Below are 22656 nucleotides of genomic sequence, written 5' to 3' on the forward strand. Positions count from 1 at the left end.
ATGACTAAATTTTGCCGTGATACATTGGAGGATGACCAACATAACCACAGAACCAGGGTGGAAGAGGAAATTGCGCATTTTCAGCATCAAATGCAAGCATCTATTGTTCAGAGGTGTCATAAGAAGCCTTTAGAATAAATTTGAACCAGCACTTGCATTGGTTGTCAGAATCACACCTGGGAACTGAACTGAAAGCCTTTGTTCACAGTTCTGTGAATGACAGGTTCTACAAATAATTTAGAATCAAACATCTGCCCTGATCTCTGAAATAAGCATCCCTTAAACTGAAACCATTTAAAGTTCCCAGAAGGAGTCTACAATATGTTTTAAGAGGAACAACATTCTAATCATTTTGTACCTTGCCGTATGTTCTGATTTGCAATTGTGGAATCCTATTTAACCCTATGCCAAACTTCTGTCTGTCTGATATCGTCTTTGGAAAGACCAGGCCTAATCCACCTCCACAACATTGCTTGTCTCTGCCTGTACTTTCTTCCTTTCATCCATCTGTCCATCCATGCTGAAATCTTTGTCCACGTAGTCTCGGCTGCAAGGGTGTATTATCTGATTCCCTTCCCATGCCTATCTGCCAGTGATGCCGATATGTGGCTCAGCATCACATTTTTTTGTTTCTGTGAGGTGCTTTGCTAAGTTGTAACTTCCTTGCACAGTTGGTCCTTTGTTCTCCTGGTAACTCCCAGGTTTTTCTTGGATTTTTTCCACCTTCCACATTATCTAGCTTCTATATTTCCCTTCTCTCTGTGGCTTCCTTCTTTTCATGTGGTTCTCTGATTACAGTGACCTTAAGCATTCTGCCTGAACTTAATCATTTGTAGAGCTAGGAGTTTAGAAAATATCATCTAATTCAAATCTCTTCCCCCCACCCCCCACACACCCCTGGTTGGGTCTTAAAATCTAACTGTGTGACCAAGTGTGTGGCACCCTGGTTGTTGTCAAATTTTGATATGAAATACCTTGTGTTTGTACTGCATGAAAGGTGCTATATACTGTAAATTTAGGCTGCTGATGAAGGAGGGTTTATCAGTAATGGCAGGACTGGTCAAGCACCAAGTGTTACAAAAAAGCACAGGTGACAGGATTTTGTAAGCTTTGTTGTTACAACGATCTGGCCTATAACAGAACTTCTTGTTTTTGTTACTTAGCTGGAAGCAGAAGCTGTTTTCCGCGCAATCACAATCGCTGGCCAGACCAACTGTCCTCTCTATGTCACAAAAGTAATGAGTAAGACTGCAGCAGATATCATAGCCCACGCCAAGAAAAAAGGTGGGGCTCGGTTTTCTTTTCCTGCCTGTTGGCCACGTGCATGTTTTCGCTCACTTGGGGAAGTATAGAGTTTTAACATTAAGACTTTTCATTTTCTGGTTGCCAGGAAACATTGTGTTTGGAGAACCAATAAGTGCCAGCCTTGGCACAGATGGCACACACTATTGGAGCAAAAATTGGGCCAAGGCTGCAGCTTTTGTGACTTCACCACCACTCAGCCCGGATCCCACTACACCTGATCACCTGGTCTCCCTCTTATCAAGGTAAGCCTGGGACTGAATTTGTGTGTCGATGTGGAGAGGAGAGTTATTTTGAATGCATGCTGCTTGGTATTGATTAAAATATTTTTTGATATGAAGTGTCAAATATCATTAGGGGTCATAGTTGGGGGAAATGCACACAATCTTTCTTCCAGGGTTAGGGAATGAAGATCTTGAGGGTTTTGGTTTAAGGTGAAAGGGATTGATTAATAGGAATCTGAAAGGCAATATTTTCATCCAGAGGGCGGTCAGTCTGCAGAATGATCTGCCCAGAGGCTGTTACTTTAGTAACATTCAAAAAGGTATACATGGCTTTAAGGGCAAATGGGATGAGTTTAGCTGGGAACCTTGGTATGAATTGGTTGGGCTGAAACCATCATTTAGATGCTGTTTGAATTTATTAAGTTTAAAATTTGGATGCATTTCAAACAGAATGTCTAGGTGGTATAACTTCAATTCATAGCTAACAATAGCCAATCCCCATGGGTCTCTGGATGTGCATGGAGACCCTAGCTTACTGTTGAAGCACATGGAGCTCTGGATGTGCATGTAGAACCTAGTTTACTGTTGAAGCACATGCACACTATGCTGAGTCCTGTTGAAGAGTCTCAGCCTGAAACGTCGACTGTTTATTCATATCCCGTAGATGCTGCCTGACCTGCTAATTTCCTCCAGCTTTTTGTGTGTGTTGCTCCGGATTTTCAGCATCTGCAGAATTTCTCGTGTTTATTAATTTTGAACACATTGTTTAAGAATTGAGATATTTAGCTGTCTTTTACTTCATTGCTATCTTCTGAATGCTGTGTTGAAACGGGGAGAGAAGGTGCCCCGTATTGAAAAATAGATTAGAAATATCTTTTTTTCAGTATCAGGATTTTAGAATGGAATTCAAAACCAGGGAGGGGATGTTCATTTAAGATTCCAGACTTGTACAAAGGATGGTTGTCGCGTTTGAAGCAGAAAACCAGAGTTTCAGGATCTATCTGGGGATTCATAATTATTCTGGTTTTGGGGTCTTCTGCATTAAAATTAGGCATTGTATTCAAAGAGAACCTAGCATATCCTTGAGCAATTTTCATAAACATATTACCAATTGATTACAGAATGCTAATTAATGATAGAACCTTAAGTTGATTTGCAGCCCAGTCTCCTGCAGTTAGGTAATGTAGGTATATAATCATCATCAAATCTGTTATTGCTACCTGTGGAATTCCCAAATCGTGTCATCAATGTGCAAAGCATTTTTTGCAACATCATGTCTAAACTGGGATATATTAATTATTTTGAATTAGTAACCCACTTTGTGATAATTGCTGGGTGCTGTAATGTTTATTTGTAAAATTAGTCAGGTATATATTAATTTAAAAATCTGGATTAAATTTAAATTTATGCTTTGCTATCATTAGGAAAATCTCAAATTTTGGGGGATGGGATTGAGGGAGGAACAGGATTTAAAATTTGTTACCAACGGATGCAATAAGTTGCTGGTGTAAGACAACGTACGAAGGAGAGGTATTGAGTTCCCTTGAGCTAAGGCAGTGAGTTGAAGCTGGAATCTCACTGCTGAGTGAAAGGCACTGCAGATCCATTGCCCTGAGCTGGTGCCTCCCAGTGGTGAGACAGAAATAGTGCAGCTGTAGGCATGCATTATACCATAGTGTATATGTCATATCTTGCAGTGTGGTCACTGAGCTATAATTCACTCTGGCAGAAAGAACGCAGTTGTCATCCAAAAAACTGCAATTATATAAATAACCTGGATGAAAACATCCAGGTGGGTTATTAAATTTGCACATGATAAAAAGATCAGTGGTGTTGTGGATAGTGTGGACGACTGGCGGTGGATCTAGCAGGATATAGATCAGTTGCAGATAATGGGCAGAGAAATGGCAAATGGAGTTTAACCCAGCCAAATGCAAAGTGTTGCACTTTGAGAGATCAAATGTAATGAAACATTCTCTACTGTTAATAGTAAGCCCCTCAACAGTGCTGACATGCAGAGGGATCTTGGAATCCTAGTCCATACTTCCTGAAAGTGGCTACGCAGGTTGATAGGGTGGTAAAGAAGGCATATGGCAAGCTTGCTTTTATGTTTCAAAGAACTGAATTAAAGACTCAAGAAATTACATTGTAGCTTTACTAAAACTCTGCTTAGACCTCATCTGAAGTATTATTTTCTGTTCTGGTCACCCATTTTACGAATGATGTCAAGGTTTTGGAGAGGGTGCAGAATGTTTTTACCAAGACACTGCCCAGATTAGGGGGCATGTGCTATAAGGAGAGATCGGACAAACTTGGGTTGTTTTCGCTGGAGCGGTGGAGGCTGAGGGAATTCTCATAGAAGTTTGAGATTGTGGAGGTATAGATAGGCAGCCAGCCTCTTTTTGCACAGTTAAAATGTCTAATGCCACAGGACATACACTTAATTGAAGGGAGTTAAGTTCAAAGGAGATGTGTAGGACAAGGTTTTTTTTCCCCACAAATTGGTGAGTGCCTGGGATGATGGAAGCAAAAACAAGAGGTATTTAAGTGGATCTTAGGCACATGAATGATATCAACATTGTGTAGGCAGAAAGAATTACATTAGTTGGACATCTGATTACAAATTAAGTTAGTTGGACACACCGTGGGCCTAAAGGTCTGTCCCTGTGTTGTATTGTCTGTGTTCTGAACCATTCTCATACTTATGGGTTCATTTTGAACTCTGAACCCAAACTCCAGACTAATAATTCATATTAGGGAGATAAAATGGTGTCAGCCATAGGCATGGGAAAAATAATGTCCATGTGCGTGGATCATTTGGATAGTTTGCCTTGGAGAGGGTTAGACAGAGCTGTTCAATATTAAGTGGCAAATAGGAAGAAACTATGTGACCTGAGGCACACCTTCACAATAATCTGCTTAAGAAGGAGAAGCAGATACACTGAGGTAAGGAGAACATGCAAAACGTTCTTAAGTGTCCTGGCAGCATCTGTGATGAGAAGTGGTGTTAACAGTTCAGGTCATAGATTTGATTTAAGAGCCTTGTGTTGTGATTGAGAATGCCATGCCTGAAAATCTGGTGGGGGCAGAATTAAATACAGCTTTCATATGTAGGTAATTATGAAAAGGAGCAGGCAAAGAGGAAGAGTATGCAGGAGGGGCCTGGATGGACAACCATTTTTTTTAAACAACCAGTTCAGTTATTATGGGCCAAATAACTTCCTGTCTTCATAATGAAATGTGATTATAATATAAATTCATTTTTTTTAAAAAATTGCTGAACCCTTGTTTGCATGAGATTCAATCAGTATGAGGAGCTTTGCTGATGATCACAGCAAAATCATCAGTTTGCAATTTTTGCATTCTGCGAAGATCTACCCAAATCTCAAATTGGAGAAGATTAACCAGGATATTGATAGAAGTAGGAAGAACCTGCTATGAAGGCAAGTGACCTGAGGGCACTGCTTCACAATCTACTGAATAATCAAGAGGAAATCACCATCACAAATGCAGGAAACCTGAGGTAAAGGGGAAAGAAATTCTCAAGAGGCCAGGCAGCATCATTGATGAGGGAAGTAGAATTAACAATTCAAGTTTGGAGAATTTTTTAAAGTGTTTTTAATTGCCGTTTTACAAATTGCTTTGAGTACAGATCCTGTACAGTCCTGACAAAGGGTCTCAGCCTGAAACGTCGACTGCACCTCTTCCTATAGATGCTGCTTGGCCTGCTGCGTTCACCAGCAACTTTGATGTGTGTTGCTTGAATTTCCAGCATCTGCAGAATTCCTGTTGTTTGAGTACAGATGTACATTTTCATGTCTAGGCTTGTATATCATTGTTAGTCTAGTTAGAGCCTCTTTGAGGGATGTGTTTTGAAATGTGGATTTCACTACCTCGAAGTGAAGTGATGATATCTTTATCTAGTGGCGACTTGCAAATAGTGGGAAGCGCCCATTGCACATTCAGCACAGCCCAGAAGGCAATTGGAAAGGATGACTTCACCCAGATTCCGGAAGGTACAAATGGAGCCGAGGAGCGCATGTCCATTATCTGGGACAAGGCCGTGGTAGGTAGACATGTTACTTTATGCTTGTAGCAGGCCACTCAGGGATGCATCTGATTTTTATTAGCAAACTGCACCTTTGTTCATACAAAGTGTGAACAGAACTTATCATGTTGTCACCACATATTGTTTGCTGTTACCATGGAGCCCACAGCACAGCAGGAAACCACAGGACCTCTTGGTGCTGGGCCAGTTCCTTGAAAGAACTGACAAATTATTCCTGCTTCTCCTGCTTTTGAAGCTCGTTATTTATCCAATTTCCTTTTGATCATTATTACTTCAGGCATTTCATCCTGGATCAGAGCAACTTTCTAAATGTAAAAAAAGCTCTTCTGCCAATTTGCCTGCATCGTAACTTCATGGCATGAAAGATGGTTAGACTGACAGAAAACAACAAATGGCGTGCCAAAGAATCCTAAAATTATATCTCAAAACAAAACCTTTTAGGTACATGGATTAGAATAATATAATTATTCTGATGTGAACTGACACCGTTCCCATGATAACATCCCAAGATAAATTGTGTAAATTGTACCTTGGGTGAAGAGCTGAAAACTTATTCCAACTTGCATGTTCAAGACAGTTTGGTCCAGTTTATTTTTTCTCAATATTCCACAGTTAATATCTTACTGAACATACTATCAATAATACAGTAGATCATGTTTCATAAATAGCAAATCTGCTTTTGTTGCTTGTTCTCCAGCTGTTGTCCATTCATAGAGCAATCCTGTTATGTACAATAGGTGCAGATCAAGAATGACAATGCAATAGTAAGATTAATTAAACATTTTTACTGAGATGTTAGTCATGGTACTCACTGGACAACTTGAAGTTTGGGAGTGCGAAAAAGCCCACCAAGACGAGAAACATGTACCTGAAAGCCTGTGCAAAAAGAGAGGGCCTTTTGTGGGTTGGAGGTCCAATCCAATTCACATTACCATCATTCAGCCACGTATGCACTTGTCACGTTCCAACAATTGTTATACTGGGTTCAAATCTCAGGTCTGCCTTCCCTCCTTGCAGTCCCAAGGACTGAGATATTTGATTCTTTTCCAACAGGCAACTGGTAAAATGGACGAGAACATGTTTGTGGCTGTAACGAGTACCAATGCTGCCAAAATCTTCAACCTGTACCCAAGAAAAGGCAGAGTGGCAGTTGGGTCTGACAGTGATCTAGTGATTTGGGATCCAGATGCAGTGAAGACCGTGTCTGCCAAAACTCATCAATCTGTAAGTTCATTGGCAACTTTTTATTTTAACTTGTCCATTTGCAGGATGTTGATGAGGACTGTTAGTGTATTCTGGAGTTAGGTTATACAGCAAGTATTAATTTCACTCACAACAATCTTCAGACCTGAATGTGCCTTGTAGATTGAATTTAAAGTACAGTTTAAACAATAGTATCCTTGGAGCAGTAGACTGGAGTTGATTTCAAACCAGACAATACTGATTAACATTCATTTTGAGTGTCTGTGAAGATGGAAGTGTTTGAAAACTATATGTAATTCAAAGGAAGTATTGTGGATACATTGGAACTGTAGAATTGTGCTGCTGTTAAATCTTTGATCTTAAGCATATAAAATATTGGGTTGAGCAGGCCTCTGCTTTCAAGAATGTCTCAATATGCCTGCTGCTTATTTTTGTTGAATAAAACACTTCTAATTCCATTAGATTCAGTGTCTCTCCAGTGACTTCACTCATGTTACAACAAGGCCCATCCCCAATAGACCCTATGAAGGTGGTGGTGAGATACCATCTTGAACTGCTGCAGTCTTTTTTTCTTGTAGTGCAGTTCAGTAGGCAGTTCCAGGACTTTGATCCACTGCCAATGATGGAACATTGATATGTTTTCAAGTCACAGCAATGTGTGACTTGGAGCAGAACCTATATGCAACAACCTTGAGGAGGGAGAGATTGAGGGTTAGGAAATCCTGTTGAATATACAACCTGCCAGGTAGCTGCAGGGTATTGCGAAACTGCTGTTAAGTTTCAATTCAGATGAATTCTCAACTTGGAAACATTGACTGTCCATTTTCTTCCACAGATGCTGCCTAATCTACTGAGTTTCTCCAGCAGCGTAATTTTGCTCCAGGTTTTTTCTGCCTTTGTCTATCTTTCCCTTCAGCTTCCATCTGCTTGTCATTTCCCATCCACTGCCACCTCACCTCCCCCTGTTCTAGGCTAGTTCCACCAGACTCTATCCCATCCCATCTATACGGGCAGTCTTTCTTCCCCCTCAATCCTAATGCAGGGTCTCAAACGAAACATTGAAGTAAAGTTGAACTTAGTCCAGCTGTTGTTGTTAGGGCAGGCTGTATTAGTTCTACAGAATTTTTAACTCGTGCATCTTATCTTCAGAGGTATATAAAATTATGAGGGGTATAGATAGAGTAAATACAAGCAAGCTTTCTTTTAGAAATCTCTGTAGAGATCATGGGTTACGGGTGAAAGATGAAATAATTAAGAGGAAGATGAGGGGGAGCTACTTCACTCAAGGGGTAGCAGCAGAAATAATGGCATGATTTCACATTTAAAGAAAAAAATGGGTAAGTACATGGATGGGAGGGTATTGAAGGCTATGATCCAGGTGCAGGTCAATGGAATTAGGCAAATTAGTAGTTCTGTATGGACTAGGTAGGCCAAAGGCCCTGTATATGCTGTAGTGTTCTATATCTCTACAGTGAAAGAGAGATCCAATCTGCATGTGCGCACTAAACGGGACAGAAGTGCATTGTTGCAATGGTTATATTATTGGATGAATAAATCAGACAATTAGAGTCTGATTCCCATGATATCAGTGTAAGAACCTAAATGAATTTTTGAAAAAGTGAATCTGGAAATATAAATGCAAGATCAGTACTCATGTTCTGGTTCTTGTTATCTAAGAGCCAAACTTGTACAATATACTTTGTCGAAGGAAACTGCTTGGCTTGCCTTGGTGACCTGTGCTTTGCTCTTTTAATGGACCCCTGAAGTGATCCAGCCAGGCCGTGCAGTTCAAAAGTTGGGGGGATCATTTCAGGGCTGTTGGGAAGGTAATCACCATGGCAGAGGATGAAGGAATTTCCTGCTGGCACCTCATACCTGGGCCATGCATGAGGAATGGTTCAGGACCCTGATGACATCTGGGGTGCCCGTTTTTGAACAATGACCTTGCAGATGGATCAAAGTAGAGCATTGTAGAATAAGCTATCAGGTGCATTGGGTGAAGTACCTCCATCTAGAGTGATAAGCTGTTAGAAACTGTAATGAAGAATTTGAGATTGTCACATCTAGCAAGAATCAACCAAAGTTGATTAACTCCTAATTAAAGCTGGTATCTGTGAAAGGATGAGTCTAATGGCTACCTACAATCTGTCATCACTGTAAACAGGATGAGGAAGTTTATATTGCTGTCTTAGTTAGGTCATGAGCCTCCACACAGTTTAGAATTTTATCAAGACAGTTTAGTTTTGATGGTGCAAAGACTCTCTATTAATATTTGAATTTATTTGGCCCATTGATATGGACTGCAAAGCAAAAACCAGGAGAACCTGATAGGAGAGTGGAGTTATGTTGTGTCTATCGTGTCATTAGAATCAAGTGATTTATTGATATTCAAGGCTCTTATGATGTGGAGAGAAATTTCAGTGCATCGTTGACAAAAACTTCATTAGAGTCTCTGAAGGACTGTTGTTCATGAGCAGACTGGTCAACTCATTCATGAGTTACTTACTCTGCTTGATAGTTCGGGACACTGGAATCCGAGATGACCATAAGACGCAGAAGCAAAATTAGACCATTAGACCTAAGGAGCATACTCTGCCATTCGTTCAAGGCTGATTTATTTTTCCCTCAACTTCATTCTTTCCCTCGCTCCCCAAAACACTTTACATAAAAGCAAGCCCTAGTTTTCCATGAGATCGTGGTGGAGAGGGAATCATAATAGGCAGAGTGTATGATGGTGAGTTAGTGGAGACGAGGGTAAAGGTAATGGTGTGGTTTGAGAGGTGGATATGACAGAGTTGGGTGAGTGTTCCCACTTTGCTAAGTTGAATCACTTCTCCTTAAGGAACCATGAATTCCAATTACATTGATCTACAGGCATTTCTAGCGTGGAGGATAGGATCAGAGCAAAACAGCCAGTAACATTTGGGCCAGAGGCTTTGCAACACATGGGCTGTAAACCCACATCAAAGGTTGCAAAAATTGTGGCTTTTTTGTTCTTAGTTCTTCGTCACAGACTTAACCGTACTCCACGTCATGCGGAATTATTTAGTCTTTACTGCCTGGGTTGCACATCGTCGACATGTCTGTATTTCTCCATTTCATCAGCTTTTTTTGTTTTTTTTTAAGTCCTCTGCAAACAACTGTTTCCTTTCATATTTCACTATCTTGCTGCAAATACTTCTGTTTTTTTGGATCTGCATTCCTCAAATACCCCAAATTTTAAAGGTGATTCTGTTTCTCCTGTACCTTTTTTGAGGCACATTTCTTGTGGATGTTCTCTTCCTTGTCCTTTCATCACACTATCTGCTTCAGTTTTCTCCTTTTGCGTTGTTTCTGTCTTGTATGGTAACAAGCTATAGCCCTACTCATCCATACTAACCAAGATGACCATCTAAGCTAGTCCTATTTACCTACATTTGGCTGATATCGCACTTTTCGTCTCCACGTACTCATTTAAATGTCAGTGGACCTGTCTCAATCACTTCCCCAGGCAATTTATTTCATTTACACACTACAGTTTGTTATATGAAGGGTGTTTGGCCCCTGGACTGCATTCGCTGGAATTCAGAAGAAAGAGTGACCTAATTGAATCCTATCGAATGTTGAAAGGCCTCAAAAGAGTGGATGTGGAGAGGAGAGGATGTTTCCTATGGTGGGAGAGTCTAAGACCAGAGGACACAGCCTCACAATAGAAGGACATTCTTTTAGAATGGAGATGAGGAATTTCTTTAGCTAGAGAATGGCGAATCTGTGGAAGTCGTTGCTGCAGGCATTTGTAGAGGCCGAGTCTTTACGTATATTTAAGGCAGAGGTTGATAGATTATTGAACAAGAGAAAATCTGCAGATGCTGGAAATCCAAGCAACACACACAAACTGCTGCTGGACGAACTCAGCAGGCCAGGCAGCATCTACGAATAAAAGTAAGCAGTCAATTGATGAAGGGTCGCAGCCTGAAACATCGACTGTTTATCCTTTTCCATAGATGCTGCCTGGCCTGCTGAGCTCCTCCAGCATTTTGTGTGTGTTGGTAGATTCTTGATTGGTCAGAGCTTGAAGTGATATGGGGAAAAGGTAGGAGACTAAGGCTTAGAGAGAAAATGGATCAGCCATGATGAAATATCAGAGCAGACTTGTTGGGCCAAATGGCCTAATACTGCTCCTCTATCTTATGGTCTAAAGAGTAATAATGTCATCCCAGTCGATGAATCCATTTCTGTGCAGATGCTATTTATAGCTGACCTTTTACAGAACCAGATGTCCCAATTATCCTAAGAACCAGGTAGCCTTGATGAGTTTTGCCCTTTCTGTTGGTTCCCCATATCCATCTGGATGTGGGTATGCTGACTAATCTGTGTGGTTTGCTTGCGCACATCCTCCCCCCTCAGAGTGCGTCTCAGCTGGCCTTGACTACAGTGTCCTCAGGGAAAACTAAAGGGCCTTGACAACACAGAGGGGCCTGTTCAAGGTTTTTTTTGTGACAGTTTGTTCCTTTTCATTTGGCACTTTGTTCTTATTCATTCAAGCATAACTTTATAACTTAGACTATCTGACCTGTTTTCAAACTGGCTTGATATAAATGGCTCAGAGGTTAACTGGTATCTGTAAGGCTGAGCTATTCTGATAACATGCAGTAGGCAAGAATCTTGCTCAAAAGCCTGGCGCTATATAAGTTAGTGGCTTGTGAATGGGGTTCATGTAGGACTGTTGTTGATAGTGTCCAAAGGTTCAGTGGGCTGAAAGTTCTATCTCTGTGCTGTATTTCCCTGACTCTCCTGAGCAGTTTACTCCAGGCTAACGGTGATGTCCAGCAATGGGCTTTGCTGTTCCAGAAGCCTTTGCGTTGCAGAGCACAGTTGTGTTTACAGTCATGTGTGTAACGCTGGAAGAAATTGTGAATTGCTCTACTTAGATCAGTAGTGTAAAACTTTGTCTCATTGCATCAGAACCAACTGCTGCCACGTAGTTGCACCGTGTCTTTTAGCATGTCCCTGTGAACTCTCTTTAAATTCCAGTTGATCTGCAACTCTCAAAAATTTTGTGAGCTTGTATATGGTGAGGTGGCAAGTGTCAGAGCTCTGAGCAAGAGACATAAACCAGGCTGCAGCAGAGTAAACCGAGACACTGAGCTTGAGGATGCAATCTTTTAAAGCCTAAATTTGATCTGATTTGATGAAGATTTTGGAACATAGTTTAGAGGTCTAGAGGGTTCATTAACTGGTGTTGAGGGATTAAGAAAACAACATTAATGCATACTGGAAAACTTGGATAGAGTAGATGCGGAGATGATGCTTACATTCGTAGGGAATCTAGGATAAGAGGCTATTGCCTCAGAATAAAGAGGCATCTCTTCAGAACTGAGGTGAGGAATTTCTTCAGTGAGAGTGTGGTGAATCTGTGGAATCCATTGCCATAGAGGGCTCTGCAGGCCAAGTCATTGGGTGCATTTAAGACAGAGATTGTTAAGTTTCTGATTGGTAAGGTGGTTGGTTGAGGGTTATGTGGAAAATGTGGGTGGGAGGGGGGAAGAATCAATCATGAGTGAAGTGGATCAAATGACTTAATTCTGCTCCTTCAAGGAAAGAAAGTGCGGAACAGGTTTACTATTCCTTTGAGGTATCTCAAAAGATGTTCTAGTAAGTCACAGTAGTGTACAATGAGGCCCCGGCACTCTTTTGTGTGTGTGTGTAGACAAAACTGCACAAGAATTATTACCTTGAGATCTATTTGTCTCTAATTCAAGGGACGTGTATCTAACATGAAAGGCTAATTACAAACTTGACTTTGGGGAGTATTTTCAGTGTCTGTGTAAACATGCCGTTTTAAGATTTAGAATTTGAACTAAATAGACTCCTCGTCTAAAAATGATCAGGTCAAATCAGGTCTACCTTTAATATACTTTAACTAGGCTCCAGCCCATTAGGAAATGCCCCCCCACCTGTCATCTCCTCAGTGGGGGGAGGGGCAAGTCCATATCTTGTTTGCAGTTAAAAAATGCTCTTTGACGGTTGATCAGATTTAATTGTATTCATTACTCTGACGTGCAGGTTTTTTTTGTTTCCCAAGACAGTGCAAATTGAATGCATCCAGTCCTCGAGACTTTTCATTTCACATTTCTTCAGATATTGAAATCTGGCAAGGTGACCAAAATTTGGAGACTGATTGTCAAATAAACAGAACACGGGGAGTTTCCATATAATGGAGGAGCTGGCACCAAGTTCTGTGCTGCTTAAACACAGACATGATAGTGATCACAGAGCTCTTAAAATGGCTGTTCCCCTGCTGTGTTTAAGTGCTCTAAATAGGAGATCAAATGCCGCGTGTAGTCTCAAAAAAAACTCAAAACTTAGATGTTTTTTGTCTACTAACCTCTTCAAAAGAATAATTGGTACAAGGAAGCTCTTTGATACTTTCCACTGTCATCTCCAAACAGGTTAAGTCTCTTACTAACTCTTTCTTCAGTTAGTCCTGACGAAGGGTCTTGGCCTGAAACGTCGACTGTACCTCTTCCTAGAGATGCTGCCTGGCTTGCTGCATTCACCAGCAACTTTGATGTGTGTTGCTTGAATTTCCAGCATCTGCAGAATTCCTGTTGTTTGTGTAGGTTAAGTAACTTTGTTACTTTTCTGTTTTCGCTCCTTCTGAAAGTCACAGGATTGTTTCCGCTTCCTGCCACCATCTCCATTAGAATGCTACACATCAAGTTCAAATTGTGGTTCCAGCTCCAATTCCTGCCTTGGAATTGGGTCATCGAATGTGATCATCCTTCCCCACCTATGGAAATTGATTACTACCCTCCCCTGCTCTGGATGACTGTGGAACGGGGGTGCTGTCTCCCAAGCCCTTGCAAACGTTTCCCTCCAGCAGTTCTCTGGTGGGAGGGTTGAGTGGTAGAATCTCCTGTCAGGGGAAGCAAGGTCCCAGAGTAAGGGGAAGAGCATCCTGGCAGGAGTATGGCTTCTTCAGCAGGAGAGCTGGGAGTAAGTGGTGGTTCTGGGCTTTTGGGAGTGTCAGGTGGATCAGGGTGAAGGAATCAAATCTGGGGCTGGGTATTAACAAGGGAAAGCAGGGTCCTGGCAAGCGGTCCTTGGGGAAGACGTCCTTGAAGTAGGATCAGATCTTGAATTGAGAGGCATGTCCTAGTAGAGTGAAATGCGACAGAGAATTGACTATTCTGGTTAAGGGGATGGTTTGAAAAGAGAGGGCAGACAGCATTTGCCTGTTACAAGCTGCCTAAAGTATTTGCATTGTTATCTCACATGAGGAAGCTATGAATAATCAATGTGGACTAGCATGATGCAAACACGAGGAAATCTGCAGATGCTGGAATTTCTGGTGATCGCAGCAGGCCAGGCGGCATCTCTAGGAAGAGGTACGGTCGATGTTTCGGGCCGAGACCCTTCGTCAGGACTAACTGAAAGAAGAGCTAGTAAGAGATTTGAGAGGGGGAGGGGGGAGATCCGAAATTATAGGAGAAGACAGGAGGGGGAGGGATGGAGCCAAGAGCTGGACAGTTGATTGGCAAAAGGGATATGAGAGGATCATGGGACAGGAGGCCCAGGGAGAAGGAAAAGGGGGAGGGGGGAAACCCAGAAGATGTGCAAGGGGTATAGTGAGAGGGACAGAGGGAGAAAAAGGAGAACGAGAGAGAAAGAGTGTGTATATAAATAAATAACGGCTGGGGTATGAGGGGGAGGTGGGGCATTAGCGGAAGTCAATGTACATGCCATCAGGTTGGAGGCTACCCAGATGGAATATAAGGTGTTGTTCCTCCAACCTGAATGTGGCTTCATCTTTACAGTAGAGGAGGCCGTGGTTAGACATATCAGAATGGGAATAGGACGTGGAATTAAAATGTGTGACCACTGGGAGATCCTGCTTTCTCTGGCGGACAGAGCGTAGGTGATCAGCGAAACGATCTCCCAGTCTGCGTCGTGTCTCGCCAATATATAGAAGGCTGCATCGGGAGGACCAGACGCAGTATATCACCCCAGCCGACTCACAGGTGAAGTGTCGCCTCACCTGGAAGGACTGTCTGGGGCCCTGAATGGTGGTAAGGGAGGAAGTGTAAGGGCAAGTATGGCACTTGTTCCTTTTACAAGGATAAGTGCCAGGAGGGAAATCGGTGGGGAGGGATGGGGGAGACGAATGGACAAGGGAGTTGCGTAGGGAGCGATCCCTGCAGAAAGCCGGGGGGGGGGGTAGGGAAAGATGTGCTTAGTGATGGGATCCTGTTGGAGGTGGCGGAAGTTACGGAGAATTATATGTTGGACCCGGAGGCTGGTGGGCTGGTAGGTGAGGATGGAGTGAGAGTAGATATGCGTGAAATGGGGGAGATGCGTTTGAGAGCAGAGTTGATGGTGGAGGAAGGGAAGCCCCTTTCTTTAAAAAAGGAGGACATCTCCTTCGTCCTGGAATGGAGGAGATGTCCTCCTTTTTTTCGGATCTGACGAAGGGTCTCAGACCAAAATGTCGACTGTACCTCTTCCTAGAGATTTTGCCTGGCCTGCTGCGATCACTAGCAACTTTTATGTGTGTTGCTTGGACTAGCATGATGTCTGGGCTTACCTACTTACCAATTAGCACTTCTTTGTGACTTGAACAAGTCAAGAATTCACTGCTGTCAAATTGAAACCAAACTCAACTGAATTAGAACGGAAGATAACTTGATTAATGCTTTTTGAAGGTTAGGGTTCTTGGAAATCACTTCCATCATTCCCAGTTCTATTCAAGGAAATTGTTTCCAGATGTCTACTAAGACAAAATAAAATATACCACGTGCTGCCAAAGCTCACTTTTCTATAGCAGTCCATAAAGATGGGCTGTACGTGGTACTCTTGTTCCTGTCCTAGTATTCTCTCCTTTTGCGTCCTGATCTTTTGTGTATGTGGAACAAAATGCACCTCTAACAGCAAGGTAAAGCTGTCTTGTAATGAGACTTTGAACTGTGCTCATAATGGACACCTTTTGCTCTAGTCCCTGGAGACTGAGCTAAAGCTGCAGTTGACCTCTGGTCATGTAGAAGCATAGAGTAATTGGATGCAAGAGAGAATCTGGTCTTTGCCTGTCCTGCCATTTTATTCAGCCATAGAGCTTGGAAAAAAACCTCTGGCTTAAAGATGTCAGTACTAATCAAGATGTAGATTCAGGCTAATCCCATTTCCCTGTATTTGGCTCATGTCCCTCTAAACTCTTATCATTCATGTACCTAACCACATACTATTTTTAATATATCTAATGTACCTGCCTCAACCACTTCTTGCAGCTGGTTTCATATATCTACCACCTGCTGTGTAAACAGAAATTATATTTGCACCCTCCTGTCCTCCAAAGCTCTTGTTAAATCTTTCACCTCTCACCTTAAAGTTACATTCACTAGTTTCTGTTCCCAACTCTGAACAAATAAAAAAGACTGTTCACCCTATCAATGTCTTCATGATTTTATAGACCTCTGAGATCACCCCTCCATCTCTTACACCTCAAGGATTAAAGGCCCAGCCCACCTAACCTCTCCTTGTAATTCAGACCCTTTTGTGGAGAAGTTATTTGCTTCATTCGGAAATTATCCTCTTATCCCTGCCAATATTTCTCAATTTATTTATCCAATTAATTTCTCTGGGCTCCAGTGAAAATGTGTGTCCCTAACTACACAGTGGATAAAATTGCTAGTGACCACCTCCTTTAGAAACACATTTTCCTTATTTATTCTTCCAACTCCTTCATGACTTTTAAGAGCTCTCTTATTTTCCTTGTGCATTTCTCTGTTCTAAAGAGAACAATTTCATCCTCAGAACAAACTAATCCCAGGTCTTGGGATTTGTTTGTATGAATCTCCACACCAGTCTCTTCAAACCCTCCTCATCCGTCTGAGTAACGCACATAAAGGTTGCTGGTGGACGCAGCAGGCCAGGCAGCATCTCTAGGAAGAGGTACAGTCGACGTTTCTGGCCGAGACCCTTCATCAGGACTAACTGAAAGAAGATCTAGTAAGAGATTTGAAAGTGGGAGGGGTCTCGGCTTGAAACGTTGACTGTACCTCTTCCTGGAGATGCTGCCTGGCCTGCCTTTTATGTGTGTTGCTTGAAATTCCAGCATTTGCATATTTTCTCGTGTTTGCGTTTCATCCATCTGAGTGTTGGGCCCAGAATAAGACAATAAGCTACAGCTGGGTCTGATCTTATTTTGTACAGATTTAGGATCATTTCCTGTCTTATTTTTGGATCCTGCTTCTTTGGATAAGGCCCATGATTCCACGTGGTTTATTAGCTTTCATCAACATGCCTTTCTGCGTTTAAAGATTGCTGCAAGCAAACACTCAGTGTGAATGCACTTATGTATGCATCTGATTGCAGGGAAGAGACACTAGTGCCTCTGTGTTGTTGCCCTCTGCATGTGCAGATGCAAATGTGCCTCACAGCAGCTAATATACTTGGGGATACAGTTAGTTTTGTAAGGTGGGGAACATAGTTGCCAGCTTGACACAGCGGCTTTGTATGAATAACCAGATAGCTGGTTTTAGTGATGCTGGCTATTCACTGTGCAGAACAATGCTGCAATGGAATGTGTAACATCCACCCAGGACAGCAGCTTGGCTCTCTTGTTAGATTTTAAAAATAAAGGTTTGTGTGTGTGTTAAAAAAAAACAACAACAACAAGGACTATATCTAACATTCAAAACCTATCTCTCTGATATGCCAACAGCCACTGTTGTTTGGCTCTGAGTTGTAATTAACAACTCTGAACTCTTTCAAGCAACACTGTGTCAAAGAACACTTCTCTACTTGTTATCACTGGAATGGAGCCATTTTTCAGCCTCAATTACCTTTTCAGTTCGTATATAAATGACAGTCATAAACTGGACTGGAGCATGTGTCTATGTGGGGTTTGTTCAGACTTTTTTTGGACTTCAAATTTTATTATAAAACTTAGTAACTAAATGCTTGGGTGCCTCTTAATAGCCTGGTTAACTCTTATTAAACTAATGTAGACCTTTTCAGGTTAAGTTTAACTTTGAAAATAATTCCTTTATATTTTCAGGCTCTGTTACAGCCTAGGAGGCTGTTCAGTCTGTGAGACTATGCCAGCTCACAGAACAAACCCACTCCCCCATTAGATTTCCTTGTAACCTATTCCCTACACATTCTCATTCCACCGACAAGAGGAGCAGTTTGCAGTGACCAATTAACCTACGAACTTGAGTGCCTTTGAAATGCAGGAGGACCCCCATGTAGTCACAGTGAAAATGTGAGTACTTCCCAGAGTGGATTGAAGCTGATTAGCTCCAACTGTTCCAGCAGCTGATGATGGGAATTGTGGTTTTAGCTATAGTTCTGGTACCAATGGCCCATGGTGTGCCACAGAAGATGGAAAATTGTAATATACTGTCTGCTCAATCCCCCTCAGCTTTTTTGGAGGTATAAAGGCTCCTAAATCTTTGAATGATGTTTATAGTTGTGGAGGCAAAGTAATTTTGTCGCCGAGAGTGAAGGGCACTGCATGGTGATGGGACGTGGGGGCCCTGAATTGGTATTCCCTGCCTTTTCCAGGTTCTGGAGATGAAATATAGCTCCTTTCTCACTGCCATTGTCACTTTTGCCCAGCTCAGCACAGAACTATAGAGTCAGTTGTTTTCTGTGTTGGTGACTTGTTGGATAAGGACTTGTGTGTGGTAGTACAGAACACTACGATAGGAAGAGGATTGCCTGTTTCACCCCTTTTTCAGTCCCCAACCAGATTTATGACAGAGACAGGGGGAAGTTAAAAGCACCAGATAGTGAACTGCATTCTCCTCTTGCAAAGTGACTACTGCACAAACACATAGTCTTTACTTGATGCATTGTACAGAAATATTTCACTGAGCAAAGCCTTACTGTTTTTTAGTTATTTATTCATGGAATACGTTCGTAGCTGGTAGTGCCATTATCGATTGCTCATTCCTAATGACCCTTGATGAAGTGAGCAGTTATGAGCCAAACAGGTAGTTATGTAGCCACCTTCTAGGCTTGACCAGGGGCCCCCCTCCCTGAAAGAGGTGTGTTTCATTGCTGCCATTTCTAAGAATAGGTTTATTTTAATAATTTCCAGATTTTAAAGAAGTACGTGAATTTAAAGTTCAAAGTAAATTTATTATCAAAGTACAAATATGTCACCATATACTACCTTGAGATTCATTAACTTGTGGGCACACTCAAAAAATCCATAGAATAATGACCATTACAGTGTCAGAGGAAGAATGTACCATCTTGGGCTTTCAAAAGATGTCAAACTTAAAATATAAAAAGAAAAAAACAATAATAAATAAGCAATAAATGTCGAGAACATGAGATGAAGAGTCCTGGAAAGTGAGTCCATAGGTTGTGGGAACATTTCAGTGATGGGACAAGTGATATTGAGTGAAGTTTGGTTCAAGAGCCTGATGGTTGAGGGGTAATAACTGTCCTGAACCTGGTGGTGGAATCCTGAGGCTCTTGTACCACCTTCCTAATGGCAGTAGCTGGAAGAGAGTGTGTCCTGGGTGGTGGGGGTCCCTAGTGATGGATGCTGCTTTCCTGCGATAGTGTTATGAAGATGTGCTCAATGGTGGGGAGGGCTTTATGCGTAATGGACCGGGCTGTATCCACTACTTATAGGATTTTCCGTTCAAGGCATTGGTGGTTCCATACCAGACTGTGATTCAGCCAGTTAATATACTCTGCACTACATATCGATAGAAATTTGTCAAAGCTTTAGATGTAATGCCGAATCTTTGCATACTCCTAAGGAAGTAGAATGCTCTGCTTTCTCTGCATGCTGGGCCGAGGACAGATCCTCAGAAATGATAACACTAAGGAATTTAAAGTTACTGACTCTCTCCTAATGCCTTAATCATAATGCCTTAAGCTACCCGAGCTACCTGCCAGCCTAGTTATCATATGGGAGCCCAAGCATGGGAGGATGAGCCCTCGGTGTCCTCCCAAGACTATGGTCAACACGCTCCTAGAAGACAGCGGCGCAGCTGATGTAGATGAACTGAACACACTGATGTGGGAGAGGGAGAAGTGGAGAGTCCTATTAGTCTGACATTGGTAGTTGGAAAGTTATTGGAGTTGATCCTCAAGGACGAGGTTATGAAATACCTTGAGGTGCTTGAGAAGATAGGCCCAAGCCAGCATGGTTTCATGAAGGGAAGATCCTGCCTCACCAACCTATTGGAGTTTTTTGAGGTAATCTCAAATAGGATTGACAAGGGAGAGGCTGTGGATGTTGTGTATTTGGATTTTCAAAAGGCCTCCGATAAAGTGCCACATAAGAGACTGCTTAATAAGATGAGAGCCCATTACAGGAAAGATATTGAAATGGGTGGAGCATTGGCTGATAGGCAGAAAGCAAAGTGTGAGAATAAAGGGATCCTATTCTGATTGGTTGCCGGTTACTAGTGGTGTTCCGCAGGGGTCGGTGTTGGGGCCGCTTCTTTTTATAATGTATATCGATGATTTAGATTATGGATTAAATGGTTTTGTGGCTAAATTTGCAGATGACACCAAGATAGGTGGAGGAGCAGGAAGTGTTGAAGAAACGGAAAGATTGTAGAGAGACTTGGTCAGTTTAGGAGAGTGGGCAAAGAAATGGCAGATGAGATACAATGTTGAGAAATGGACGGTTTTACATTTTGGATGAAGAAATAATTGGGCAGCTTATTATATAGATGGGGAGAAAATTCAACAATCGGAAGTGCAAAGGAACTTGGGGATCCTCGTGCAGGATACCCTAAAGGTTAACCACCAGGTTGGATCGGCAGTAAGGAAAGCGAATGCTATGTTGGCATTCATTTCAAGAGGAATAGATTATAAGAGTAAGGTATTGATGAGGCTCTATGGGGCACTGGTGAGACCTCATTTGGAATACTGTGTGCAGTTTTGGGCCCCATATCTTAGAAGGGATGTACTGATGTTGGAGAGAGTTCAGAGAAGATTTACGAGGATGATTCCTGGAATGCAGGGGCTAACATATGAGGAGTGTTTGTCGGCTCTTGGATTGTATTCATTAGAGTATAGAAGAATGATAGGGGATCTCATAGAAACATTTCGAGTGTTGAAAGGGTTGGACAGAGTAGATGTGGAAAGGCTGTTTCCCTTGATGGGTGAGTCCAGGACAAGAGGCCACAGTCTTAGAATTAGAGGGTACTAATTTAAAACAGAGATGAGGAGAAATTTTTTTAGCCAGAGGAATTCTGTGGAATTCTTTGCCATATACAGCTGTGGAGGCCCGATCATTGAGGGTGTTTAAGGAGGAGATTGAAGGTATCTAATTAGTCATGGTATCAAGGGATATGGGGAAAAAGCCGGAAATTGGAACTAGATGGGAGAATAGTATAGCTTGTGGTGGAGCAGACTTGATGGGCCGAATGGCCTACTTCTGCTCCTTTGTCTTGTGTGTAAAGTCCGTCATCGTGCCCGATGCCGGCCCCCTAGGCCTGAGTCAACATAGTAGACTCTCTCCTCCTCTCATCCTCCGATGAGGATTGATTCATGGACCTCTAGTTTCCTTCTCCTGAAGTCAATGATCAGCTCCTTGGTCTTGCTCACATTTAGTACAAGGTTGTTGTTATGGCTCCATATTTTCAGTCTCCTTCCTATATGCTGATTCATCGCCACCTTTGATTCAGCCTATGGCAGTTGTCTTGTCAGCAAACTTGAATATGGAATCGGAGCTGTGCTTAGTCATACAGTCGTAAGTGCAAACTGAATAGAGCAGAGGGCTAAGCACACATCCTTATGGTGGAGTTTGTGGAGGGGATGTTGCCAATCCAAAGTGACTGTGGCCTCCAAGAGAGGAAATCAAGGATCCAGTTGCACGGGGAGGCTTGAAGCTTATTGATGAGTTTTGCGGGAATAATGGTATTGAATGCTGAGATGTAGTTGATAAAAGAGCATCAGGTTGGCAGTACTAATTCTCCCGCTAACCTTGCCTCCTTGCCCGGTTAGTCTCTCCTCTGTGTTCTGCCCCTGGTTTAGTTTCATCAGTAGTTCACTCATTGTCCTCTCATTCTGCAGTTCTTGGGAGTTCACTTTTTACACACCCCAACAGTAAAACATTCGCTAGCTTGGCTAATCAAAACAATGCTCTACTGGTTTATAACTCATAAAAAAAAAAGGATTCTAGACACAGACATTGCAAACAGCTTCATTTGTTTTCACTCACACTGTTACATTGGTTTGTAGACAGCCCCAAAAGACCCAAGGGACAGCTTGGGGCTTCCTAAAATAATGCCTCGATTAGTGGGAACAGACACACCACTGGTGGGGAGGCATTATTCTTTTATATTCATCTGGGTATGTGGACTCTGATCTATGGGTTTAACTAAGGCATTTGTTGTGGAATAAAATTGTAACATGTTAGAATGAGTGCCTGTTTAAAATGTTCCAATTCTGCATCTGAGCTAATTATGATGATCTGGTCACATGATTATCCCTGCCTCCCCTCAGACCAACAGCAGAATTTCCTGGTCCTCCTCGGCCAGGTGGAGACAGATTTAAACCCTCGGTCTGACTTTGCTGGAGAGGTGTGGAGGTTGGGGTTGACGGTTGGTAGATAGTTCTATTGGAAATTTAAAGACATATTATGTCGTGGAGAAAGCCTCTCTATATTTGTAAATTTCTGTACATGTTTATTTTTCATTTGTCTACTTGTAAGTATGTTTTCTTCACAATCTTTGGACAGCTTTTGCACTTTCTCCTCCTAGCACCACATAAAGCCCTTTGCACTAACGTGCTGTTGTGGCTTATCATCTGTTTTCTCCCCCTAACTGATGACCTTCGCCAGGCACACTTTCCCACATCCGATAGCGAGGTGTGATAGATGGTGGCAGTGGTGGGATGGTA

The 22656-nt window shown here is 42.2% G+C and overlaps 1 protein-coding gene across 3 annotated transcripts in view; it reads left to right on the forward strand.

The window, feature by feature from the left end:
* The window catches only part of LOC134349410 (dihydropyrimidinase-related protein 3-like), a 226137-nt gene that overhangs the window by 145238 nt on the left and 58243 nt on the right, over positions 1-22656 (forward strand). For all 3 annotated transcript variants that reach the window (XM_063053672.1, XM_063053674.1, XM_063053675.1), the window contains exons 8-11: positions 1164-1284; positions 1391-1547; positions 5451-5592; positions 6649-6819. In XM_063053672.1, the coding sequence (XP_062909742.1) occupies positions 1164-1284; positions 1391-1547; positions 5451-5592; positions 6649-6819 (591 nt within the window). The remainder of the gene's footprint in view (positions 1-1163; positions 1285-1390; positions 1548-5450; positions 5593-6648; positions 6820-22656) is intronic.

Source organism: Mobula hypostoma, chromosome 7, assembly GCF_963921235.1.
Source record: "Mobula hypostoma chromosome 7, sMobHyp1.1, whole genome shotgun sequence".
Lineage (NCBI taxonomy): Eukaryota > Metazoa > Chordata > Chondrichthyes > Myliobatiformes > Myliobatidae > Mobula > Mobula hypostoma.